We start from the raw sequence: 27,844 nt of genomic DNA, 5'->3' as shown, positions 1-27,844 counted from the left end.
CATGGTGGATATCTATCTATCTATCATCTATCTATTTAATTAATTATGTGGTGCTGAGGATCAGTCCCAGTGCCTCACACATTCTAGGTATATGCTCTACCACTGAGCCACAATCCCATCCAGATCCACTATTTTTATAAAGATTATTTTCAGCACTCAGAAGTCTCCATCATGGCTACCCTTTCCATTCAGTAGTCTTTTAAATGCAACCAATATCATGATCTTTACCGCCCTAGATTAGATTTAATACCCTTTTTCATCCTCACATTACTGGAAACTTATGAGTAATAACTATTTTATGTCTTTTATTTATTGAACTTTATTTCTGTGACATTTATCTATGTTGTTGCATGTAGCAGTAGTTGAACATATTTTATCATGTGTCTGTACAACATTTTATCCATTATGCTGTAAATTACATTTTAATTGTTGACAGATTTTAGCTCTTTTGAATAATACAGCTTTGAGAATTTTTGTGCGTGTCTTTTTTTTTTTTTCTGATGGTACTAGAGATTTGATCTATGGGCACTCTACATCTGAGCCACATTCCCAACCCTTTTTAAATTTTAAATTTTCTCTTGGGAATATAATGCTCCCAAGATGCAGGGTCTCTATTCACCTCACGGATTGTTTCTTTTGCTGAGGGGAAACTTTTTAATTTGAACCCATCCATTTATTGATTCTTGATTTTAATTCTTGCATTATATTAGTCTTATCAAGGAAGCTGGGGCTTAATCCAACACATTGAAGATTAGAGCCTACTTTTTCTTCTATTAGATGCAGGGTCACTGGTTTTATTTTTAGATCCTTGATCCTCTTTGAGTTGATTTTTGTGCAGGGTGAGAGACAGAGGTTTAATTTTATTTTGCTGCATATGGATTTCCAGTCTTGCCAGCACTATTTAGTCAATAAGCTATTTTTACCCTGGGGAATATTTTTGGCTCATTTGTTTAGTATGACATAACCATTTTTATGTGGGTTTGTCTCTGTGTCCTCTATTCTGTACCATTGGTCTATAATTCTATTTTGGTGCCTATATCATGCTGTTTTGGTTACTATTGCTCTGTAGAAGTGTTCAAGGTCTGGTATTGTGATGCCTCTTGCTGCACTTTTTTTTTTTTTTTTGCTAAGGATTGCTTCAACTATTCTGGGTCTCTTATTTTTCCAAATAAATTTCATGATTGCTTTTTCTACTTCAATGAAGAATGTCATTGGGATTTTAGTAGGAACTTCATTTAACCTTTATAACTTTTGGCAATATGGTCATTTTGACAATATTAAATCTGCCTATCCAAGAGCATGGAAGATCTTTCCAACTTCTAAGATTTCTTCAATGTCTTTCTTTAGTATTCTGTAATTTTCCTTGTAGAGGTCTTTCACCTCTTTTTTTAGATTGATTCCTAGGTATTTTATTTTTTGAGGCTATTGTGAATGGGGTAGATTTTCTAAATTCTCTTTCAGTGGATTTATCACTGATGTATAGGAATGTGTTTGATTTATGGGTGTTGATTTTATATCCTGCTAGTTTGCTGAATTCATTTATTAATTCTATTAGTTTTCTGGTGGGATTTTTTTTTAGATCTTCTAGATATAGAATCATGTCATCAGCATTAGTGATAGTTTGAGTTCTTTTTTACCTCTTTATATACCTTTTATTTCTTTCTTTTTTTCTAATTGCTCTGGCTAAAGTTTTAAGGGTGTTATTGAATAGAAGTGGTGAAAGAGGATACCATTGTCTTGTTCTAGTTTTTACAGAGAGTACATTCAATTTTTCTCCAATTAGGATGATGCTGGCTTTGGATTTAGCATATATATCTTTTACAATGTTGAGGTATATTCCTACTATCCCTAGTTTTTCTAGTGTGTTAAACATGAAGGTGTGCTGTGTTTTGTCAACTGCTTTTTCTGCATCTATTGAGATGATCATATGATCCTTGTTTTTAAGTCTATGAGTATGATGAATTACGTTTATTGATTTTTGTTTGTTGAACCAACCCCTCATCCCCATAATGAACCCTACTTGATTATGGTGCACTATCTTTTTAATATGCTTTTATATGCAATTTTCCAGAATTTTATTGAGAATTTTTGTATATATGTTCATTAGGGATATTAGTCTAAAGTTTTTTTTCTTGATATGTCTATGTTTGGTTTTGATATTGGGATGGTGTTATTCTCATAGAATGAGTTTGGGAGAGTTTCCTTCTTTTCTATTTCATGGAATACTTTGAGGAGTATTGGGGTTGATTCTCCTTTGAAAGTCTTGTAAAACTCAGCTGAGAATCCATATGGTTCTGGGCTTTTTTTCATTGGTAGGCTTTTGATGGTGTTTTCTATTTCACTACTTGAAATTGATTTGTTTAAATCATTTGTAACCTCCTCATTCAGTTTTGGTAGGTTATATGACTCTAGAAATTTATTGATGTCTTGTATATTTTCTATTTTATTGGAATATAATTTTTTAAAATAGTTTCCAATTATTTTTTGTATTTCAGACATGTTCCTTATGATACTTCTTCATATTAGTAATTTAAGTTTTCTCTTTTTTTCTATTTTTAACAAGACCAGGGTTTATCTATTTTACTTATTTTTTCAAAGAACCAACTTTTTATTTTGCTAACTTTTTCAATTGTTTCTTTTGTTTAGATTTCATTGATTTCAGCACTGATCTTAATTATTTCCTGTCTTCTACTGCTTTTGTTGTTGATTTGTTGTTCTTTTTCTAGGGCTTTCAGATATAGTGTTAGGTCATTTATTTGTTGACTTTTTATTCTTTTAATAAATGTGCTCAGTGCAATAAACACTCCTGTTAGTCCTTCCTTCATAGAGATTTTCATATTTTGTGCCAGTGTTATCATTTACCTGTATGAATTTTTTATATCATCCTTGATTTTTTCTACTATGCAGTCATCATTCAATAGTGTATTATTTAGTCTCCATTTGTTACATTATCTTGTATTTTTATTTTATCATTGATTTCTAACTTCATTCCATTGTGGTCTAATAGAATGCATGGTATTATTGCTTTTTATTAATTACCAAGAGTTACTTTGTGGCATAAGACATGGTTTAATTAAAAAAGTAGCCACATGCAACAGAAAAGAAAGTCTATTTTCTCATTGATGGATAAAAAATTTTATATATGTTTGCTAAGTCTAAATTATTGATTGTAACATTTAGTTCTACAGTTTCCTTATTTAGTATTGTTTGGAAAATATGCCCAGTGGTGAGAGAGCTGTGTTAATAATCACCCAGTATTTTTGTACTGTGGTCTATTGACTCTTGAAATTGAGAAAGATTTGTTAGATGTACTAAATGCTCCATTGTTTGAGGCATAAATATTTGTAACAGTTATGTCCTGCTTGTATATACTTTGCTTAAGAAATACAAAATGTCCTTCTTTGTCACTTCTAATTATCTTTAGTTTAAAAGCTACTTTATATAAGATGAGAATGAAAACCCCTGCTTATTTACACAATCCACGTGAGTGATAAGTTTATTTCCACCTTGCATCTCAGCCTGTGAATATCTGTGCCCATGAGATAAGTCTATTGAAGGCAGCATATTGTTGGAACTTGTTTTTTAATTCAATTTGCCAGTCTATTACTTTTGATTGATGAGTTTAGGCTGTTTACATTCAAGGTTATTATTGAAATATGATTTGTATTCCCCATCATTTTGATTTATTTCTGGTTTTTGATTTGTCTTAGTTTCTCATTTGGTTGAATGTCCCTTTATCGGTTTTCACTTTTTTTCTTCACTTCAAACTCATGGAGTATTTTGTTGAGAATTTTCTTAGTGTAGGCTTTCTGGTTGTGAATTCTTTTAATTTTTGTTTATCATGTAAGATTTTACTTTCATTTTCAAGTCTGAAACTTAATTTTTCTGTGTATTAAATTTATCTATTTTCTTTCAGAGCTTGAAATATATTATTCCAGGACCTTCTAGCTTTGAGGGCCTGGATTGAGAAATCAGTTGAAATCCACATCAATGTTCATAGCAGCTTAATTCAGAATAGGTAAATTGTTTAACCAACCTAAACACCCTTCAAAAGATGAATGGATAAAGAAACTCTGCTATATATATTGGAATATTCCTCAGCCTAAAAGAGCAAAAATATGGCATTTGCAGATAAATGAATGGAGTTGGAGAATATCATGCTGAGCCAAATAAGCCAATCCCCCCCAAAACAAAGACTAAATCTTTTCTCTATCATATGGATGCAGATCCATAAGAGAGGGGCAAGGGAAGAATAAAGAACTTTGGATTGGGCAGAGGGATATGAGGGCAGAAGAGGTAGTATGGGGATGGGAAAAATGGTGGAATGAGACAGACATAACTATCCTATGTACATGTATTATTGCACAAATGTGACTCTACATTGTGCACAACCAGAGAAATGATGAGTTGTGCTCCATTTGTGTACAATGAGTCAAAATGCATTTTGCTTTTATGTATAACTAATTAGAACAAACAAAAACAAATTTTAAAACTAAAATTTCCATTTGATTATATTTGAATTTGTATAATAATTATTTCTTTTCTTTTTTCTTTCTTTCTTTTTAAATTTTTACTGGAATTTAAACTCAAGAAAGTATACCACTGAGCCACATTTAAATTTTATTTCTTTTAATACAAGATCTCACTGTTGCCCAGGCTGGAATCTAATATTCAAACCTGATTCCTCAGTTCCTGAGTATCTGGACTTAATGGTGGGAGCTGCCTCACCCAGCGATGCTACCTATCTTTCTATTCTTTTTTTATTTTCAATAGCTTTCATCTCTGAAAAAAATCTTTTCAGATCTTCTGTGTCAAAAATATTTCAAAATTATTTCACTTTCTCTTATTTAACCCACTTTTTGAATTTTTATGTAATCATAGAAATAATAGTTATTTTAGAAGTTAAATTTGCTTTACCAATGTGCCAGTATTTTTTAAATTATTTACTTTCTTTTCTTCTATGATTTTTTTCATAACTTTCAACATTTCAAATAAAATTTTCTTTTTTTTTTTTTAATTTTATTTTTTTTTATTGGTTATTCAAAACATTACAAAGATTACAGATGTGAGGGCGATCTGGCTGCGACATCTGTCACCCCATTGATCGCCAGGGTTGATTCGGCTGATCTGGCTGGCTAGGCGGGTGTCCCCTTCCTCCCTCACCGCTCCATGTGCGTCCCTCCCGAAGCTGCGCGCTCGGTCGAAGAGGACGACCTTCCCCGATAGAGGAGGACCGTTCTTCCGTCAAGGGTATACGAGTAGCTGCGCTCCCCTGCTAGAACCTCCAAACAAGCTCTCAAATAAAATTTTCTATCTGTGTGATTTTACTGGAGGAAACTAAAATGTTTGTTTTGCCTGATAACTTCCATTTGTGGTGGATTGTTTTGTCTCTGTCCTCCAGTTTTGGACTGTAGCTAATGCTAAAAAAGGCCTTTGTGTGTGTATCCTTCAGACCTTGTTTGAGGGGGTTCCCTTGACCAACTTTGCTTTAAATTTTATCAGGTTTTACAGAGTTGTTAAACATTTGCTTTCACTTGTTATTATGTATTTTAATCTGGGATCATGCAAGTAGATATTTGGCAACTCAAACTCAGACTAGTGATTTGTATTTCTCATAATGAGAAAAACAAAAGTAACCAACACTTAATGATTAGAGAGATATCTTGTTTCCCCTTATAATTGGGTGAGTATTTTTCTAGATTATTCTGTCCCAGAATTGAGGATATAGAAGAAGCCTGCATTCCAACTCTGTCCTTCTTTACCCAGAAGTTAAGACCTTATCTTCTAACCCAGGAGACCACAGTAGCCCAACCATTAGGGAACTGGGGCATAACAATATCTTGTGCACACAGGTGCTAGATTCCACTTCCCCCTCCAGCTTTACATTTCTTTGCTTTTTTCCCAATAGAACTCTCCCTATTTCATTGTAAATGCAACTCTGCATTTGAAACAGTTTAAAATATTATCTCCCATTTCTGCATTAATTCTACTTGCATGTCTTTTATTTTTATTTTATTTTTTTGGAGAGAGAGAGAGAAAAAAAATTTTTAATATTTATTTTTTAGTTTTCGGCAGACAACATTTTTATTTGTATGTGGTGTTGAGGATTGAACCCGGGCCGCACACATGCCAGGTGAGTGCGCTACCGCTTGAGCCACATCCTCAGCCCATTGCATGTCTTTTAAAGCAATGTCCTGGGTCATCTCAACATACACAACTGCATAACTATGTTTCTGTCTTTACAGAGAGGATTTTCAAGGTCATGTGATTAATTATTATTCTAGGATTGGAAAGGGAGCCAAGGAGGAAGGATTGAGGTTAGAATGAATGGATAGAATTAAGAGAACAGAGATGAGAGCCTGGGAGCTGAGATGGAAGCTAAGTGAAGAATGAGATAAAAGGTAAGTGAAGAAGCAGGAGGGAGAAGAAAGGAGAGAAAAACGGCATGGGGGGGAGACCACTAGGATGGGAAGAGATGGGAGGACAGCAAGTCACACAGAACACCAGAGTCACAAGGGATAATAGCTAATATTCAGTTCTTTCATTTTACATTCAAGAACACTGAGGGCAGGGTAATTCAATGCAGGTGTCCCCTTCAGGAGATCCCCATTACATTCAGGCTGAATGTCCTCTTACGTTAAGAAATTTGCTGTTAAAGAAAAAAAAGAAAAAAAACACATGCCCTATGTAGGGAAGTCAGAAGGGCAAGAGAGAAACTTGAGGAAGTGTGGAAAGGGAAAGGAGAAGCCCAGTATAGGCAGGAAGGGTGACATGCCATGGGTTTCTCAGGAGGGAAGCTGAGATTTGTGTTGGTGAGGTGGGAGCAGTCAGATGGCCAAGTGAGATTATGTGAAAATAGGAGTTCACGTCTGGGTCGGAGGAAAGCTGTGTGGGGAAGGAGAAAATCAGGAGATGTGGTGGTGTGCAGGGCAGCAATAATTAGACATTTTAGGAAGAACATAAGCATGCTTGTTCCATACTGATTCAATAAGAAGAATCCTGAGGGAAGGGCTTGCGGCAAAGGGGAGGATCCTGGATGCCCTGGGATAGGTGAAAACCCCGCTGAGTTCTGTTTGGCATACGTCATTCTCAGTGGATTTCTCTCATGTTTTCCTGTCACCATGGAGCACAAACTATCAGTAATCTGCATAACCATCTCCTCTGTCAAAGATTTTCTCTTTTTCTCTCATTCTGGTCACTTCCCACCTATCTTATCTCTTGACTTTCTCCTACAGTGTTGCTCTCTCTCAGCTCCCCCAGCTCTCAGCACCCCCCAGGCAGCTCCCAATGGTCTCATCCTTTCCTCTCTCCTCCTCAGACCTTGTCTTCCACCCTCCACAGCTGAGAGCTCACTCAGGGGTGCAGTGGACGGGGGAGCTGCAGATCCTCAGTGGGACTCTGACCCAAGCACCAGCTGCCACTCTGCCAGGGGAAAGTTGAGGGGAAGAAACCTTGAATTCTTCTTCCCCTCCCTTTATGCTTCCCTTGTTATGGTTTAGGTGTGAGGTGTCTCCCAAATGCTCATGTGTGAGACAATGAAGAAGGTTGGAGGCGAAGTGACAGGGTCTTGACAGCCTTAACCCAATCAGCGCATAAATCCCCAGATAGGGACTTATTGAGTGGTAGCTGTGGGCTGGTAGGTGTGCCTGGGGAGGTGGATTCCTGGGGGCATGGCTTGGGGTATATATTTTGTCCTCGATGAGTGAAGCTCTCTCTCCTTTTTCTTCTTGCTGGCCATGTTCAGACCTGCTTTCCTCTACCTCACTCTTCTGTCATGAGGTCCTGCCTCACCTTAGTCCACGGGAAGTGAAGTTGGCCATCTATGGATGAAGAACTCTGAAACTGTGAGACCCAAAATGAACTTTTCCTTCTTAAAATTGTTCTTGTCAGGTCCTTTGCTACAGAAGCAAAAACACTCTCTCGAAGAACCTACCCCTCTTTCTCCTTTTCCTGCATTATTATATCTTCAATTTCTCTTATCAGTTCACAACAGTTTGGTCCTAAAACCTCATTCATTATTTAGTTAATTTCCTTCCCTCTCTTTCCTATAAAAAACCAACTATCTTCTTCTTGCTTTCCACACCCCACACTCAAGAGCAGCAGTCATATATTTTGTGCGATCCAGGGGAAAATGAACACGTGGAGCCTTTTCTTAGCCATTCTAGCTGCTAGTAGAGCACGCCGTAGACTGGGCAATTTGTAACCACTAAAAAATTATTCTTCACATTTCTGGAGTCTGGACAGTTCAAGATCAAGGTATATTTGGTTTGTAGTTGGACCTAAATTTTAATTCATCAAAGGCACTTTCAGAATGTCTACATATGGTGGAAGGGTTATTCGGTCCCTCTGGGGTCCCTTGTATAAATAAGGCACTGATCTCATTTCTGAGGGGTGGAACAACATGACCTAATCACTCATCAAAGGCCCCACCTCCTAATATCATCACTTGGGTGGTTAGGATTTCAGTATATGAATTTACGGAAGACATACAGACTCAGGTCATAGCAGGTTTGTGTTCAAAATACTCTTCCAGGGTGTGCTCTTAAACGTAATAACATACAAAACTGTTTTATTTCTATGGACGCTTATGTCTCTAAGCTTTTATTTAGTTTCCTAATGTTGCAACCCTTGGGCACAGGGATGCTCACAGGATGATTGTAGGAACTCTTAGGCACCTGGGGATTCCACTCCATGACTTCATGCAGTCTACCCACTGGCTGCCTGGTTCCTGCTGCCCTAGATATTTGAATGATCTTTGCCTCTGCTGGACTGAAGGGGGAAGTTAATCTCTCTTTCCTCAATGGTTACTCCAACACTTGGCACATGGGTAACCACTGAGAAATTGGAACCAAATTATGTGGAGATGCATGTGGTTCTTGGAATAAGAGTGGGCAAGAGGCTCACTGTGACCAGTTACAAAGCAACTTGGTACAGACATTGGATGGGACTGCTGCACCTATATTTGGCCCACACACTATTGGGTGTATGTCCCATTCTCCTTTTTGCCTGCAAGACATGAGATAATGACAGGGGCTGATGACATGGTCAGTGCAGTGGTGGAAGGTTGGAGGTGGAGAGGCGGATTACAGAGTTGCCACGGCGTCAGAGAATGGGAAGCAGGTGGAATAGTGCTGAGCATGCAGGTGAGGTTGTCGGGGGAAGAACCCTTCATAAGCTGGGGAGGCAGCGATGAGCGCTCATGCAAGTTTCATTGGACTTCACTTATGAAACACAAATTCGATAAAATTACTATGAAATTCAAGGTGCTAATCATGGAATTTTGAGTGCATTACTGGAGTGGCTGCATGCCCCAGAGAGCCAGCCCTGGATACATGATCCATAGACTCAGTAGGTGACACTGTGTTTCAGACGACAATCATAGGGGCTTCTGAAAAAGGAAATAAAGTAAGTGGTGATGTCAGAGATATGAATGAGGTGGAGTGGGGGATGGGGTAGGGACATGGAAATGCATGGGGGAAGGGAGCACATGGGGGAATAATTCAAAGTTATTACAATAAGAGAAAATGCTTCAGATCCTGGGTTTCCATACCTAGCAATAAAAGAAGTGACCCTTGTTGTAAAGTATTTTTTAATGTCACAGAAGACTTGTTCTATAGCAGTTGAAATAGGGGAAGATGAACTGGATGGAAGTTTGTGACAATGAGAGAAGTTGGAAGACTGAGCAGAGAGTCAGAATAGCTGGGGGAAGGGGAAACTGAGTAGGTGCTCAGGGTTTGGGGAGGGAGCAGACTGTCTTTGTTTCATGCAGAAAAGTTTTGTGTTTTGGTTGAATAAGGAGGTCAGAAGAGAGGTCTCTGGGATAGGTTTATTTAGTAAAGAAATCTGCTGTGGTTCTGGTCAATTAGTTGCTTGGCTACTTTGTTGGGGGGGGGGGGCGGGCGGGAGGAAGTGGGGTAGAACACGGAAGCAGCACACACACACTCCTGGCTCTGGTGAGAGAACTGGCTGGAGACCTGCCTCAGGTCATCATCCAGTACCTCATTTATTTTTGGAATGCATACAATTGTTATAGGGTTCGAGTGGGGCATACCCATCAATACATGAGCAAGATAGTATCCATAAGCCAATCATCTTATGCCTAATGTAACCACATTATGAGGATGCTCTAAATATTGCTATCATCAGGAAGTGTCTTTGTCCCTAGGGGAGGAGATTCTATGTTAGGAGTTCCAAGTCAAAGCTCCTGGCTATAAGTTTCCTGGCTTGGCAACTTGGCAACGCTAACCGCAAGTGCTAAGGATGTGGTTTCACTAACGGCTTGCTAGAGCAGAGCATCCCATCCTGCAGGCGTTCCTATCAGGCCTGAATGCACTCCCTCCGAGCTGCTCATAGCTGCTAGCTGCTAGCTGTAAACTGAAAGTTATTCCAACAGGGGTAGGCTTATTTAGAACAGAAATCAAAGGTCAACTTCTCTCAGAGAAAAAAGTAGCATCTGCAAGGGCCATGCTGTTTCTGCTACTCCCCTTGCTCGCTGCTCTCTTCCTAGGAGGTGACAGTGGTAAGAACTGGGGCAACTGACCAGTTGTGTTTGAGTGTGTGTGTGTGTGTGTGTGTGTGTGTGTGTGTGTGTTGATGATAGTTTCCCCTGCACACACCTGGAGAGAACAAATACCAAGCTGGACCCATTCTGCGTGTTCTTACTCAAGCCCTCTGTGCTCTCATGGAAGATGTTGGTAGAGCATGGGACCCTGGGGGCCAGCAGATGTCAGCTAAGGTAACTGTGGCTCTCCACTTTTCCAGATTCTGAGTCTTCCTACCAGGGCACCTACTTTCCCAAGTCTTTTCCTTCCAATGTTTCATTTCTGCCTATTCTATCTATTCTTTTGCTACAGGGTTTGAGAAGCCTGTCTCCTTTCATGTCATCCAGACAACATCATTTCGCAATTATTCCTGGGTACATCTGGGCTCAGGCTGGTTGGGTGAGCTGCAGACTCACAGATGGAACATCAGGTCTGGTGCTATCATTTACCTGTATCCCTGGTCCAGGGGCAACTTCAGTAACAAGGAATTGATGGATCTGGAAAGGTTGCTCCAGAAATATTTCAGTGAACATCAGGAATTTTACATTTTTCAATTAATGTTAAAAGGTGCGTTCATTTCCCCTGTTGGGGAGAATAAAGGGATGAGGGTGGGACATCTCAGAGAACTTTTATTCCTTAGGGAAACAGCCTTCTCTGCTCTGAATCTTACTCCACTCTCTTCAGTATAAAACTGCAATCACACCCTGGGCACGTGCAATAAACAACCAGATTCTTCAAAGACTTCAGTTTTTGCCACTTTTGAATGCTCTCTCATTGGCTGCAGGGCTGTGTTTTACTAACTCTCCTCAGAGGCATCCTGTGGCCACCCTTTTCCCCAGTCTTCAATCAGGTACCTTCAGCTTCCTCACTCATTGGTTGACTCCTTAAAGTGTGATTTTCTCTCCCATTTATTCTCCTCAGTTATTCCTGTCTAAACTGTCAGAGGGACCATGGACACATTCTCCCAGGTCTGTTAGCGTCTCAGCTCTCTCACATTACGGCCTTTCTCCCCCACACCATCACTATCACTTTCAAACAATTCCCTCCCCTCCTGATATCGTCATCTTTTCCTCCACCTCCAGCTCCTACCAGTGGCCTTTCTGTGAACCTCTGATCACACCACACTTGGGCTCTTTCTCTTAAACTCCCAAACTCCCTTCTGCTTCTATTGTCTTTTGCTTCCACTCATTCCATTTTCTCTCTTTTCTCCTCTTCTTCCCCAGATACCTTTGATCTGCAGGTGACAGCAGGCTGTGAAGTGCACTCTGGGAAGGGCTTCCTAGGTTTCATGCAGGTAGCTATTCAAGGATATTATTTCATAAGCTTCCAGAATGAAACATGTTTATCCTCTCCCATGAATGGAAGAAAGGCCCAGAAAGCCTGCAATCTACTCAATTTGAATGAAGCCTTCACACATAGGTTACATAGGCTCCTCAGTGACACCTGCCCGCGTTTCACCTTGGGTCTTCTGGATGCAGGGAAGGATCATCTCCAGCGACAAGGTCAGTCTTGTACCCAATCTGCAAGAATTTTTCAATTTTAAAGTCAAATTTAGGATAAAAAGAGAAAAGGATAATGTGTGACATTTCCAGAGTGGGAAACATGTGTCTCTGTAGACTTATGGGGAGTTCTAAATTTCTATTCACATTACAGTCTGTGTCTGGATGTCTCTTCTGGTGTTTGCAGTGAAGCCTGAGGCCTGGCTGTCCAGTGGCCCCACTCCTGGGTCTGGCCGTCTGCTGCTGGTGTGCCATGTGTCTGGATTCTACCCAAAGCCTGTGTGGGTGATGTGGATGCGAGGTGAGCAGGAGCAGCTGGGCACTCAGAGAGGTGAAATCCTGCCCAATGCTGATGGCACGTGGTATCTCCAAGCAACCCTGGATGTGGCAGCTGGGGAGGCAGCTGGCCTGGCCTGCAGGGTGAAGCACAGCAGCCTAGGAGGGCAGGACCTCATCCTCTACTGGGGTGGTAAGAGTGGGACCCAGGCTGGAGATGGGGGGATATCTTCTAGCAGAGCATGAGGACCAGGTAAAAAATTGGGGTTAACATATTCCAGATGCAAAAAGAAGAAAAATATGTGATTCAAAGAATGGTTTAATTTAAAATAAGGGCTCTATAGACGCAAATTGAAACATCATCCTGGTGTCCACTTGAATTTGCAGCACCTCAGAGTGCCCTGGGCTGGATCCTCTTGGCTGTGATAGTGGCCCTGGCTCTTCTGACAGGTCTTGGATTTTGGTTTAGGAAACACTGGTGAGTGCTTTGTATCCATCTTTCCTGTTCGTCCCTCCTCCCAATGGTCTTTTCTTCTTTTTAATCTTTTTTTTCACTTTTTCTTCTCCTCTTAGCCCCATTTCCATTTTTTCCTCCATTCTCACCTCCTCCTTATGAAGGTCTGTTATTTTTTGTTCACTTAGGACACACTGTGAAGCTCCCTGCAGTTCTGGCCCTCTGAAGTGAGGACCCAGCTACCCAGGTGCCCAGTTTACACCTGAACACCCCAGGGAGATGACATCACTTCTACTCATCTTGTCAAAACTTTGCAATTCATTTCTGCTCCGTGATCATTTATCAATATATGCTCAATGTAATCTTGTAGGATTTGTTGTTCTGACCTGGCTTCTGTGGCTTCAACTCTGAATGGAACAGGATGTCTGTAGTGTCAGCCTGGATAGATAAAATGGATCATCAGATGCATTTCAGATGTCACATCCTCCAAGGATCCTTCCTTGATCCACAGTGGGAAGCCATCTCTCCTCCATCTGTGCTTCCCCAGATTTCAACTGTGCCCCTCACTGCCTAGCATCCATGGTAGGTGTGTAGGTTCATTTCTTTTAAGTTTTTAAAAGCTTGAGAGCAAAGCACATATTTTTTGAGTATCTGTATCCCTGGCGAAATGCCTGGCCTGAATATAACATGTTCTCAATAAAACCTGTGTTGGATTACATAAGGTTTGTTTTTTGTTTGTTTATTTATTTTTAAATTATCTGTCTTCCTTATACCTTCGTTGTAGTTGAGATATTGGATGCTCTTCTTGTTTCTTCTTGCTTTTCCAGGAGACTTCATGTTTTCCTAGTTGTATATTTTTTTTCTGAGTCTCTGAGGAGAAGCACGGTTTTGCCTCTTACCAATTCTGTTATTCAATTTTAGGGAAATATTAGCACAAAACCATTGTTCCGAGGCTCTAAATCAAAAAAGTGGGGAAGGATGAAGGTCCTCCATATCCAGTGTGGTTTATGGTCAAATAGCAGATTCATTACATGGGAGTTTGGTAGAAATGTAGACTCTGTGGCCTGGTCTCAGACTTACAGAATTCAAGTTTTCATTTGAACAAAATCATTAGAAGATTCACAGATACATTAAAGTTTGAGAGGCACATCACTGTGGTGATACCTGAAAAATGGCCCAAGTGCATCACTGAGGAGGGAATCAAAAATGAGGAGCCAAAGTACTGCTCTTGAGGACTGAAATAGGTCCAGGTGGGTGATGTGCATTCTCAGGAGTTATATTTTCTACAGTTGCTGCTGCAAACACTGTTAGTGAACACTGAGCCATGTTCCTAGGGTAAATAGAGGGTTAGGTCCATTTGAGTTTCTGTTCATAGTATTTTTTGCTACCCGATGAATACATAACCTTGTTTTGTGTATTTTGTTTAAAAATCTTATTTAATATATATTTACAAGTAATTCATTGTATGCTATATTTCTTTGAACAAAGCAGTTTCTGAGAAGTGTTTAACAATTTCCTGACCCTGAATAATGTGATCACAAATTTTCTTGGCTTTTAACCTTCCAAGAATGCTGTCTACCATATGTAAAAATATCAGTTGTCATCTCAAGAAACCCCAAATTTTGTTGTTTGTCTTAGCTTTATCATAGCATTATAGGTGTTACTTTACATTGTAACTTCACCTAATACTCATCAAATTTTATCTTTCTTTTTTCAGTGCATTGCATTGTTCATTAACACTGAACTCACAGCCAACAGCAGTATAACTATAACAAAGCTGATCTAAAACACCTTCTTCCTGTGTAATACACATCACAGCCTTTTTCAGTTTAAGGACATTGGATAGCATACTGTGGAGATAGGTTTGGGACCATTTAAATTGACAATATCAGTGACAAAGAACACAAAGTGTGAAAACCATGGCACTCACTAGGCCACACAGGATGCTTGTCCTGTAGTGAGAAGGAAAACCTGAAGACAGATCTTCACTTTTGTTTTTGACTTTCATAGGAAATGAGTTCTTCATTTGACTCCCATTTTGCACCAGTCTGTACATATCTATGAATGACTACAAAAGCGCTGTGAGTATTTAGTTTGGGGTTACAAAAGTTTCCACAGGTAGACAAATGGGAAATTCAGAAATTTTAACCAATAAGGATTGACTAATGACCTCAAGTGACAGTGACAGTTTATACATTCACAACCAGACTTCAGTTACCTTAAAATCCATAACCTAATGAAACAAACAGTTCTTAGGCACCTGCTCTACACTTACTATGCAGCAGTGCATATTGATTATAAAGTAATGGAAGAAAAAACAAGATCATCACTGTGTTCTGAGCTTGAAATTTTTGGTTTGGCAATTTATTATTTTCATTGTTTCATTTTTTTCTTAGCTTCTTGAAAGAACTTACTTGAGGTAAACTTGGGGATAGGGAATTAGCCTTATTTTGCTCAGGCAGCTGAGAGGAGGGAACCCAGGGGAAGGGGAACATCTAGAGAGACCTGATGCAGGTGCCATCACATGGATTTCCTCCTGAAAAATTTATTCCTACATTCACTTGTCTTTCCTCCATTCATCAATCACACATTTATCTTTTATTATTTTTATGGCAAACATATTCCCTGAGAATATCTCCAAAAAAGAGTTAGGCTTGTTTAGATTACAATGCAGTGTGCAGATATTATTTAATGCTGATTATAACTGTAAAAAAAAAATATGGGGGAAGTAGCCCAGAGGCAGAAAAAATCCTACATTCTCAGCAAAGTTTCATCTACAACGCTCCCCACACCAATATGGTTTACTTAAAAGTAACAAATGGAGTTTCCCTGTTCATCTTAAAGTAGTGGGTTAAGAAAATTGTCCTAACGAACAAACAGCTGTCACTGCAGGTGAGCATTCTACAGAAGGCACCAGAATGTCAGTTTGGAACAGAGTGAAAAAGAAACTTTCTTTTTGAACACCTACTGATGCTTATGAAAGTTTATATTTCACCATTAGGTGGCATAGAAAGCTAAACAGTTAACCCAGGCTGTGAGGATGTGGAATATTGAGGCTTTCTTAGGAAAACAAAAAGATTGATTTTTTAATTTTGTGTACTTGTGTGACAACATAACCTGATAGTAACAGACTCACTATCTTCGCTGAAGCAACTATGACAGGCTCACTTCAGCTGCATTGAACACCCTCTTACCTTTGCCCCAAGACTTTTCCTGCAATGTGGTTGGGACACCTGAGAGAAGCTACTTAGCATTTGTCAATGGTCAGAACTGCAAGTGTTGGGGTGTAACACCCCGTGGACAATCCTTGACAATTAATGAATGGGAGGTCATGAATATGCACTCTTCTCATTTCTTAGGTAGATATTTCAGAGACAAATCAGTATGGAGAAATCAGAAGCCCCCAGCAAGATCAGATCCCAGTTTTTTGTAGCAGTGACCAGCCTGATAACATCATGTATTGACCTTCCCCTCTTTCCTGTCTTACTCTCCTAAAGTCCCCTCCTGCTACCTGTTATCATGTCCCCAAATAAAGTTTTATCTTTAAAGCTCCCAATGCTGATATAGACTATATGGGTTTTGTCTTCTTTTCTGTTTTAGGATGTGCATTGAAAAAGAAATCCAAGCATGACCCACTATTATGTTCAGCACTCAGAAGTTCAGTGCTGCTTTTTCCAATCAGTAACCTCTTAAAGGCAACCAATATTCTGATCTCTACCACCCTAGATTAGTTTTGATTCCATTTTTTGAATCTCATATTCAAAAACCTTAATGGTAACTATTATGATATGTTTGTCTTTTCTTTCCACTGAACATTATTTTTGTGACATTTATTCATGTTGTTCCATGTAGCAGTAGTTCAATCTTTTTCCTTGCTGTGTAGCATTTTATCATGTGACTATGCAATACTTTTTCCATTCTGTTGTAAATGGACATTTTATTGTTGCTAGGCTTTTGGTATTTTGAACAATACTGCTTTTAGAATTTTTGTACATATCTTTCCTTTATTTTTGGTGGTGCTGAAGATTTTACCCAGGGGCACTCTACCTGTGAGCTATATCCTCAACTATTTTTAAATTTTATTTTCAAATATGGTTTGCTAAGTTGCTCAATGTGGCCAGAAACTTGTGATCCTCCTGCCTCAGCCATCCAAATAGCTGGGATCACCTATTTGTGCATGTCTGTATGACCATAGGCACTTGTTTCGCTTGGAAATACACATAGAACTGGGATTGCTGGGTCAGAGATAATGTGTATTTTTTTTAATTATTTTACATTTTATTTTTACTTATTAACACATAGTCACTGTGCATTGTTGAAGGCATTGCTGCACACACTGTCTGACAGAGTCACAGTGTGGGGGATGCTGAGGCAGAGCTACACCATGTGGAAACCGGAACAGTGGGGAATGTTAAGTGTTTTGTTTATGATACTCATTATACGGATAATAGGGCATATGTTCATCCATAATAAAAGTATGTGTTTCCTGAGATTTCAGGAAAATTCCCAGAATAAGACTAAGAATGCAGTTAAGACATGTCATAAGGTGTGTTTCAATATCTCTCAGGATACAAACAATAGTGTTTTTCCTGAAGAGATTCACAGGGAAAAGATTGCAAATCAAGGTTCCTGAGAAAAGCTTAATAATTTATACTAATCCCCCCATTCTAAAGCCACAACCTGTGCAACATACACTCCCCCCAATAACAGACCCTCCTTTGCCTTACACAGGAATTCATGATGAGTATGGGAAACACATAGTTAATATTAATGACAAATGAGTTGAGGTGCAGAGCCTGGCCTTTAGTTAAAGGTTATAAAGACATAAGAATTGGTGTGCTTTGACCAAGGATCAAGGAAACTCTGTAAGAAAGCAGTTAAATAGGTCATATAAAAAAGGAAATTACCTTGGAAATTAAAAATAAAATAATGTAAAATTAACATAGATATATTTTAGAGGTACATCAGAGTAGTAGGCTTCTAAGTAATAGACTTTCACTATTTTAAGTATGTTTTACTGGGATTTTAGTTTAGAAGTAAGAAAGCATTCCAAAAATCATAGGTTATGCTTTAAAGTTAAGGTTAATAAAATAATTATAGGTATGCTTTAAAGTTGTTGTTAATAATAGGTCTGGAGACATGTAATCTAGTTGTGTAGCCTAACTCCTAGTGATTTTTTTAGAGGCTAAAGGTGTGGAATACAAAGGAATATTCCTGGTATTTATGTTTTTTATTACTAGGAAAACAATATCTTGAACACCATGCATGAATGAATTCCAGGCACGAAATTTAAGAGCTTAATCATGATTGGTTAAGGTTATAGAAAAATATTTTAAACAATGTGCTCAATATCTTAGGTAATCAATATATGTTAGAAAAGATTGTAACTCTTGAAAATCATGTTAGATTACTTGAACATTTCTAATTGGACTACTTTTTATTCTAGTTTTCTTTTTTGGGCTTTGAGGGTATCCATTAACTACCTGAAAAAACACCTGTAAATAAGATATAAAAATACACGCCCCTCTAGGGGCAGCAGAATTTTTCTGGAGGCTGCTTGTAACTTGCAAACCATTGCCCCATTTCTTCTCCTTTTGCCTACGCCACTCCTCCTTCAGTTCCCCTGATCCCCCAATGGGGCTGGACCCTGGCAATGCATTTTTTGTTTGTTTGGTTGGTTGGTTGGTTCTGGGGATTGAACTCAGGGGCACTTGACCACTGAGCCACATCCTCAGCCCTATTTTGTATTTTATTTAGAGACAGGGCTCACTGAGTTGCTTAGCACTTCACCATTTCTGAGGCTGGCTTTGAACTCATGATCCTCAAGCCTCAACCTCCCTAAGCTCTGGGATTATAGGCATGTGCCACCATGCCTGACTTAACTGTGCATATTAATGGGTTTTGGTATGATATTTCTACACATGCATTTAGCATGCAAGGATGCAATCTCACTTTCCTTGATCCACCTCCCCCTGCCTTCACACCTTCTATTAATCACTATTCTATATTCAGGTTGACAATTTTTAGCTTTCACATATGAGAGGAAATACGCACTACTTATCTTTCAGTGTCTTTGCTTATTTTATTTAATATAATGTCCTCCAGAACCATTTATTTGGCTGCAAATGTCAGGATTTTCTTTATGTTCTAAGAGTATCTCACTGTGGATATATGGATTAAAAATCCATCCATCTGTTTGATGGACACCTAGGCCAATATTCATATCTTAGCTTTTGTGAATAGTATCACATAAGAATGAGTGCCTAGGTTTCTCTTTGGCATGATGATTTGCTGTCCATTGGATGAACACACAGAAGTGGAATAGATGAATCATGTGTAGATTTATTTTCAGTTTGTTTGAAGAATGTCCATACTGATACTGTTCTCATGGTAAGTGTACTAATTTACATTCTCACCAGCAGTGTGTAGGAGTTCCTTATTCTCACCAGCACTGGTAGGCTATTATTTATTTGGTTTTGGGGATGGAACACAGGGGAATTTTACCATTGAGTTAGATCTCTAGCTCTTTTAACTTTTTTGAGACATGACCTTGATAAATTGCCCAGATTGGCCTTGAACTTGAATTCTGCCTGTCTGAGTCAGGGATTAAGGGAGTGTGCCACAGCACTCAACTGGTCATTCTAATTGGGTGAGATAATATCTCATTCTATTTTTGATTTGCATTTCCCTAATGGCCAATTATATTGAATATTTCTTTGTTTACTTTTTGGCCATTTGTATTTGTTTGAGAAGTGTCTTTTTAGATGACTTGAACATGTTTAATTGGACTACTCTTTTATTTCAGTTTCCTATGTATTCTTGATATTAACCCTCTGTGAGGTATATAGGTGACAAGCATTTTCTCCCATTCTGTACATTGTCTCTTCACTTTGTTAATTTCTTCCTTTGCTGTACAGAAGCATTTAAGTTTGATGTTATTTCACTTGTCAATTTTTGCTTTTGTTTCCTGTGATTTTGGGGGCTTTATCCAGGAATTAATTGTCTCTGTCAATGTCTTGAGATATTTCCCTGTTTTCCGAACTAGATTGAAATTTCAGGTCTTCTATCCATTTAGGTCTTTTATACATTTTGAGTTGAGTATTTCCAGGGTCACAGATGGGGGTCCATTTTCTGCCTTCTACATGTGGATATCTGTTTTCCCAGCACTATTAATTGAAGAGACCATCATTTCTTCAATATGTGTTTTAAGAGCCTTTGCTGAGAATAAGTTGGGTGTAGATATGTGAGTTTATTCCTGGGATCTCTACTCTGTTTTAGTGGTCTGGCTATCTGTTTTTATCCAAATATCAATCTGTTTTTGTTACTACAGTTCTGTTGTGTGTCCTGAAATCAGGTATGTGATGCTTAAAGTTTTCTTCTTTATGCTCAAGATTGCTTTGGCTCTTAGATGTGTTTTTTGCTTCCATAGCAATTGTAGGACTGCTTTTCCTCACTCTGTGAAAACTGGCATTGGTGTTTTGGTGGGGATGACATTGCATCTGTAGATTACTTTGAACAGTATTGACATTTTAACAACATAAATTCCTCTAGTCCATGAGTGTCACAAGTTTTTCCTGGATGTGTGTTTTCTTTAATTTCAAGGCTACTTGTTCTCTGGGTCATTGGGTACCACCTGGGCTTGGAAGCCTAAGTCTTGCACTTTCTGCTTGGCTTTGTCTCCAAGAAGTTAGGACTGTGGTGATGTATTCACTCTTGTAGTCATAGAGAAATGATGGTGAAGTTGAAAGTATAGCTGTGACTAGTAGGTCATAGGGCAGGACCAACTCTAGGAATGGGTGAAAATGTAAGATGGCACCCAGCCTAGATCATGGGAACTGTAAAATGTATAATATGTGTTCCAATTCTGTGACAATACAATCATGTGAACTCTGGGTGACTCTCCAAATTGTGTTTGGGCTCTATTTGTTCTGTGGAAATCTCCTGTGCAGTCATCTGTGGTGGCAATGGGGACCATTGGGGATCTCCTACATCCTTTTTCCCCATAAGAAGTCTGTCTTGGTCAACCCAGGTGGGACAGAGTGTTGGAGAAACAGAGTGGCTCAGGTTGATACCTTTAGTTTTTGTGTACTAAATAGATTGTGTTACTTCCCTGCTAATCTCTGGATTACTTACTTGTTTGTGTTCTTAATAGCTGCCATTCTAAGTGGAGTGATATGAAATCTTAGAGTAATTTTGATTTACATTTCTCTAATTACTAGAGATGTTGAAAATTTTTCATATATTTGTTGATAGATTATAATTTTTTTTCTGTGAAGTTTCTGTTCAGTTCCTTAGTCCTTTTATTTATTGAGCTATTTGTTGTTGTTTTTTGAGTTCTTTATATATCCTGGAGATTAATGCTCTATCTGAGGTGCATGTGGTAAAGATTATATTTCATTCTCTTGGCTCTCTTTTTTCATTATTGATTATTCCCTTTGCTTAGAAGAAGCTTTTTAGTTTCTACCTATCCCATTTATTGATTTTGCTTCTTGTACTTTAGGACTCTTGTTAAGGAAGTCAGTTCCTAAGCCAAAATGGTGAAGATTTGGGCCTACATTTTCTTGTATTAGATGCATAATCTGTGTTCTAGTTTCTAAGTCTTAGATACATTTTGAGTTGAATTTCATGCATAGTGAGAGATAGAAGTTTAATTTCATTTTGCTACATACTCTTTCCATTGTTCCCAGTACCATTTGTTGAAGGGGCTATCTTTTTTCCAATGTATATTTTTGGTGACTTTGGGTAGTATGAGATAACTATATTTATGTGGTTTTTTGTCTGTGTCTTTAATTTTGCACCATTGTTCTACAGGTCTGTTTTGGTACCCATGCCTGCATGCCTGGTCATTTTTGTTACTATGGCTCTGTAGTGTAGTTTAAAGTCTGATATTGTGATGCCCTCTGCTTCATCTTCTTCCTAAGGATTATTTGGGATATACTTGTCTCTTATTTTTCCAAATGATTTTCATGATTGCTTTTTCTACTTCTATGAAGAATGTCATTGAAATTTTAATAGGAATTGCATTTAAATATTTGCCCTTTTGGTATTATGAACATTTTAACAATATTAATTCCACCTATCCAAGAATATGAAAGTTCTTTACATCTTCTAAGGTCTTCTTCAAGTTATTTCTTTAGTATTCTGTAGCTTTCATTGTAGAGGTCTTTCACTGTTTTGTTAGACTGATCCACAAGTCTTTTTTTTTTTTTTTTGAGGCTACTCTGAATGGGCTAGTTTTTCTAATTTCTTCTCTCCCCCAAAAAATAAAAACAACAAAACAAAACAAACAAGAAACCAAAACAAACAAACAATAACAACAACAAAACATGGGAATCATTCTAATAAAAGTGGTGAATGACCTCTACAAAGAAAATTACAGAAGTCTAAAAGAAAGAAATTGCCTTTTTTCAATCCTGACACTCACATATTTTATTAATTCTGAAAAATTCTCAGACAAATTTATATATATATCCTCTAACCATTATGTAATAGAGTTTTCTCTTTATGAAATCCTATTGGACTTATATTGAGATTTATAATAATCTTTTTCAAATTATTTATTTATTTATTTATGTTAGTACTGGATCTCTGTGTTGCTTTAGAAGAAATTTTCAGATCTTTTGATTCAGAAATATTTTAAAATTATTTCACATTTTCTTGTTTAATTCACTTTTTGAGCTTTTATATAATTATAGCAATAAGAGGCATTTAAGGTTAAATTTGCTTTACAAATATATCTGGTATTTTATTGTTTTAATAATGTCCCTGTCTTTGATTGTATGATTTGTTTTCATAACTTTAAGTATTTCAAATGTAGTGTCCTTTTTGTGTAGGGTTAAAATTTGGCTCTACTCTCCTGCCAATTGTTTAAAACCAAGTTGATAAAAACTGACCTTATTCCTGTCTACTTTTAAGAGTCAGCAGATATTCCCCAGAGATCACTCTTAGAGATATGTGTGAAGCTTCTTTGCTCCTTTAGCTTTCCTTTACCATTAGTGCCATCTGCCAGGAGGGCTGAGAGCCTTGATGACCACACATGGCTTCTCTTGGAAGCATCAGGGACATTTCTTTGCGTAATGTGCATTGGTTGGCTTCCTTTTCTTTAGGGTCCTTTCAATCTCCCTGATCAGCAAGTCAGGTGACTTACCAGAGTTACAGGGCCCAGAGAGGGATCAGATACAATGTATAAAAGAGAGCACTTACTCTTCACCTAGATAAACTTTCATTTTATAAACTTTTACACATTTATACTTAGACAAGACTTAGATAGATATAGTTCTCAGATATATACTTATATCTAGTTTCATATATTAAGGGTTTCAACTATATTCTTAGAACCTAAAATAATAGTTATTAATCTAGCAAGTTATAAAGTAATCATTTAAAGGACTTTTAAGAAGGTAAAAACCCTAATTCTCTTAAGACTTAGATTTTCTAAGTAATAAAACTTAACAGATACAAGAAAGTTATCTTAATAGATAAGAGCAGATCAATATTTTGGACTTTGTTTTATATCAGTACATTAGAGTTCAAACAATTTTGACTATCCATACTAATTACAACCAATTTAATCACAAACAAAAAAAATTGTAGATGTACCTTCTGCAAACATTCTGTGACTTACATAGACATTCACAACTTGTTTATATCCTTAGTTTTGTCTTCTCTTTTGTTTTGGACTTTAACAAAAGAATATTACTTTACCAGACAAAACACCTTCTCATCCTGAAACATTTCTTTTACTTTCTAATTTTCTGTACTAAAATTATTTTCTTACCTATAATTTGCTCTTATTTTTTCTAGTTTTGGACACTTTCTTACATTCATATTCTGAAATAATCTTATGAATATTATCTATGCATTTAATTTATACAATAAATTTTATCCCAGGAGAAAGTTGGATAATCTAGCATACACTGTGCATGAACACCTTTTGTTCTAATTTGCATTCAAGGAGTTGGAGCACAGGATATATTTGAGCCTATCTTCTCTCCTGTATTACTTTTACTATGCCAACAAACCTTAAATGAGTTCCCCAATATCAATTTCACTCATAGTTTCCTTTGGGGCCTTTTTCTTACACTAGGCACATTGATATTCAGTGGAATAGGCCCTTTTATTTGGTACTAGGAATTGAACCCAGGGGCACTTAAGTATTGAGCCATATCCCCAGTTCATTTTTATATTTTACTTAGAGAAAGTATCTTGCTGAGTTCATTAGGGACTTGCTATATTGCTGAGGCTGATTTTCAACTTGCCATCCTCTTACTTCAGGTTTCTGGGCCCACAGAAGTGGGCTTTCCATCCTTTTCTTTAGGCTTCCTTGAAGATCCCTTTTCAGAGCATGCCAACAAAATGAGTTAGCCTTAGTTTCTGTCTTTTTATTTTCTAGGTGCAGTTATTTACCCTGACATTCTCCCCGTGCATTTAGTTTGATTGGAGACCATAGTAGAAAGAATTTCTCTGCACCAGTGATAAATATCTCCTGGCCAAATGGGGTGTCCTGTTTGACATTAAAAGGGGAGACCCCTCTTGTCTCCAGATCATTGACTCATAGAACATGAGCTGTGGCTGCCTGGAGCCAGACTGAGAAACAAAGATGTGAGTGCCACTGGGCTTAAATAGTTTAAATAAGCCCTTTCTTATGGGGTCCTGGTATCCTTGCACACAAGAGGCAGTGCCTTTTTGCAACTCCAAATTAGTTTATACTGTTCATACTACTTATCATGCACCTGCGTAAATGCCTCTGCCTACAGGATTTCTTACATATACTTAACTGTCAGCAGACCAACTTCAACTGCAAGATTGTATAATGATCCAGAAAACCATTCAAAGGCCAGATCGTGTTATGGTGAAACAACTTTTTCTTAGACAGGCTTATACCTACAGGTGGCCCATTTAGCAAAGATCTTTCTTCCCATGAGACTACTGGTAAGATGAATGCAGCATGGCCTGTGTCTTAAAGAATCAATAGCAGATACACAAACAAACAACAACAAAAGGAAAGAAAGAAAAAAAGAAAAGAAAAAGAAACACAGAGGCAGACAACCAGAGAGGATCCCTGAAAACATGGCTGACAGAGGAGAATCTTTGAAACAAACAGACACACACATACAAATTTCTTCCACTTACTTTATGTCTGAAAAATCAATTCCAATTGTAAGATTTTATGAAAAAGAAACACAACAGTTAGACAACAAGGGAGGATCCCCCAAAACCACAGCCAGAGATAGAAATATTTAAAATAGATGGGGACCTTTAAGACAGACCAGCAAAGATCTTTCCCAAGAGATTACCTATAGATCAAGGCAGTATTGCTCACGTCTTAAAAGGGGCAGTAACAGATCAAACAACAACACAGACAACTCAGGGAATTTCAGAATCCAAGGCCAACGAACAGATGAAAATCTAGAACAGACCAGAAGAGAGAAAATATCCCTAGATTCTCAAGTCCTATTTAATTCTGACTCCTACATCAGTGACATTGCAGATGTCCTGACCATATGTTCTCATGAAGAGGAAGCTTATGTATGAAATCAAGGATCTTGGTGTGCACAATAAAGGACTTATCAGGTGGCCAAGGGTGTTGTGAATTTACTGAATTCAGTTTTCTTTTTCTCAAAGTGGACCCTGATGGAGCATTCTATATACCATGCAGGGAGAAAAGATAGAAATTTTCAGGAGCAAAAGGAGCTTCGGCAACTACTGGGATTATTCCTCAGTCCCTCCTTTTACTCACAGAAATAGCTCCTTTGGTTTGACTCTAGGTAAACACAACCTTCTCATAATTCTCCAGCAATTGGCCCTCAACAAGCTCTCCAGGCACCATTCATCCTCAGCATGGAAGTGGGGTTCCTTGGAGCCCCAGGCCTGCCCAAGGAAGTTGAAATATGGGCTGCTCTCAGGTCCCATCTGGGGTGCCAAATTTGTTACCAAAATCTTGGTCCTTTTTCCTGATGCCAATCCAATAAGGAGGACTCAGTTTTGAGAAAAAGGAAAAAAAGAAGTTTTATTGCTTTACTAGCAAAGGAGAAACAAGGAGCTTCTGTTCCAGAAGCTGTGATTCTCTGGAATATTGAGCCTCAAAATCCTGTGATTTGCAGCAAAATGAATGGGACTGAACAACATTATGTTAAGTAAAATGAACTCAGACACTAAAAAACAAAAGCTGTATACTCCCTCTCATATGGGAAAGCTTTAAAAAGTCAATTGTAATATAAACTAGTGATTAGTACAAGTTGGAAAGGATGTGTGTGTGGGGGGGTGGATAACAAATCTTTGCAGGCTGTATGCATGAGTGGAAATATCACACTAAGCCAAGTGAATATGTACTATTTATATATGTTAAATAATAAAATAATAAAATGATTAATCTAAAAAAAAGTGTAACTTTTGACCCAGAAATCTCATTTCTGTGTGTATCCCAAGAGATGTGTTCATATTTATAAAGATATGTACAAACCATGTGTTGTGGTAGGATCAAAAGTTCAGAGCCAGCCCAAGCAGTTTAGTAAGACCCAATATCAAAGTAAATTTTCAAAAGGACTGTGGAAGTAGCTTAGTGTGAAAGCACTTGCTCAGCATGCATTAGGCCCAGGGTTTAATCCCCAATATAGACCAAAAAAAAAAAAAAAAAAGAAGAAGAAGAAAGAAGAAGGAGGAGGAGAAGGAGGAGGAGGAGGAGGAGGCAGAGGAGGAGGAGGAGGAGGAGGAGGAGGAGGAGGAGAAGAAGAAGAAGAAGAAGAAGAAGAAGAAGAAGAAGAAGACAACTTGTCAAAAAATGCTCAAAGCAGCAGTATTTAAAAAAACTAAAACCTGAAGACAATTCAAATGTCCATCTGCAGTAGAATGTATAAATTGTTATATGGTCACACAATGAAAAAGTTTAAACTACTGCTACATGTTTCAAAATGTATAAGTATTGCAGAAATAATATTCAATAGAAAAAAAGGAGACATAAAACAGCAATTGCTATGAAGATTCCAGTAATGTGAAGTTCAAAAGCAGCAGCAAACTTAATCTAATGTGTTGGAGATCGGAATATCAGTTGCAGAATGGAAAGGGCAGCCATGAGGGAGACTTCTGAGGCCTGAAAATATTCTTTACAAGAATAATTGATTATGCTTGGGTTTCTTCTAGACATCATTCCCCCACACAGAAAGGAGAGAAATCCAAAATAATCTGTACTGACATTAGTCGTTTGTTAGGTAAAACTATTTTGGGTCATGATACCAAGTACAAGAGTTGGTATACTAAGAAGGGTAAAACACTAAAGGATGGAAGGCTAATACCATGGTGTTATCAGACTTGTCACTACTGTGGAAAACTGGGATCTGATCTTGCTGGGAGCTTCTGACCCTCCATACTGACTGTGTCACTGAATAATTCACCTGAGGGTTATAGGAGGAACACATATTCATGATCTTCCATCCATTTACAATCAAGGATTGTCACATGGAGTGCTACCTCCCCCAAACTTGCAGTTGTGAGCACTCATAAAAGCTAAGTAGCTTCTTTGAGGTGTCCCAAGCACAAGGAGAAAAAAAGTCTTGGGGCAAAAGTACAAAGGATGTGCATTGTAGCTGAAGTGGGGCTCTGTCACATTGCTCCAATAGTAATGGTACAATAGTAATAGTAATGGTACAAGAGTTTTCTGATTCTACAATGTTATATGACTGTGTGTGCAGGTGTGTGTGTGTGTGTGTGTGTGTGTGTGTGTGTGTATAAATATTTATGTATATTTAAAAAATCAATCTTTTTTTTTTTCTTAAATCCTCAAAACTCCATAGACTCTATTAACTGTTTAGCTCTTGGTGCCACCTACTGGTGAAATACAGAGATTAACAAGTATCAATAGTTGTTTAAAGAAAATTTGCTGTTAAACTGTTCCAAATTGAATTTCTGGTGCCTGATGTAGAACACTCATCTGCAATTATAGCTGTACATCTGTTGTGACCCTTATATTAACATACTACTTTAAGAGGAACAGGCAAACTCAGTTTGGTTCTTTAAAGTAAACTATCATGATCTGGGAAGTTTTGTAGGTGAAACTGTGCTGTGAATGGAGGATTTTA

The 27,844-nt window shown here is 38.0% G+C and overlaps 1 protein-coding gene across 1 annotated transcript; it reads left to right on the top strand.

Moving 5' to 3' along the window:
* Positions 1–10,464: 10,464 nt before the first annotated feature.
* On the top strand, positions 10,465–16,401 carry LOC143403867 (T-cell surface glycoprotein CD1a-like). The gene is made up of 6 exons (XM_076862150.2): positions 10,465–10,519; positions 10,854–11,108; positions 11,765–12,043; positions 12,228–12,506; positions 12,704–12,794; positions 16,371–16,401. Exons 1-6 carry the CDS (start codon positions 10,465–10,467, stop codon positions 16,399–16,401), a joined length of 990 nt encoding a protein of 329 aa, XP_076718265.2.
* The last annotated feature ends 11,443 nt before the right edge of the window (positions 16,402–27,844 follow it).

This window comes from Callospermophilus lateralis, chromosome 7 (genome assembly GCF_048772815.1).
Source record: "Callospermophilus lateralis isolate mCalLat2 chromosome 7, mCalLat2.hap1, whole genome shotgun sequence".
Classification (NCBI taxonomy): Eukaryota; Metazoa; Chordata; class Mammalia; order Rodentia; family Sciuridae; genus Callospermophilus; species Callospermophilus lateralis.
This window is presented reverse-complemented; position numbering and strand designations above follow the sequence as displayed.

Excerpts from the sequence above, each read along its gene's own strand:
- LOC143403867 (XM_076862150.2), top strand. The coding sequence starts at position 10,465 with ATGCTGTTTCTGCTACTCCCCTTGCTCGCTGCTCTCTTCCTAGGAGGT. Across the intron at positions 10,520-10,853 it reads CTTCCTAGGAGGTGACAGTG|GGTTTGAGAAGCCTGTCTCC; the intron begins GTAAGAACTGGG and ends CTTTTGCTACAG. Across the intron at positions 12,795-16,370 it reads TTTTGGTTTAGGAAACACTG|GATGTGCATTGAAAAAGAAA; the intron begins GTGAGTGCTTTG and ends TTTCTGTTTTAG.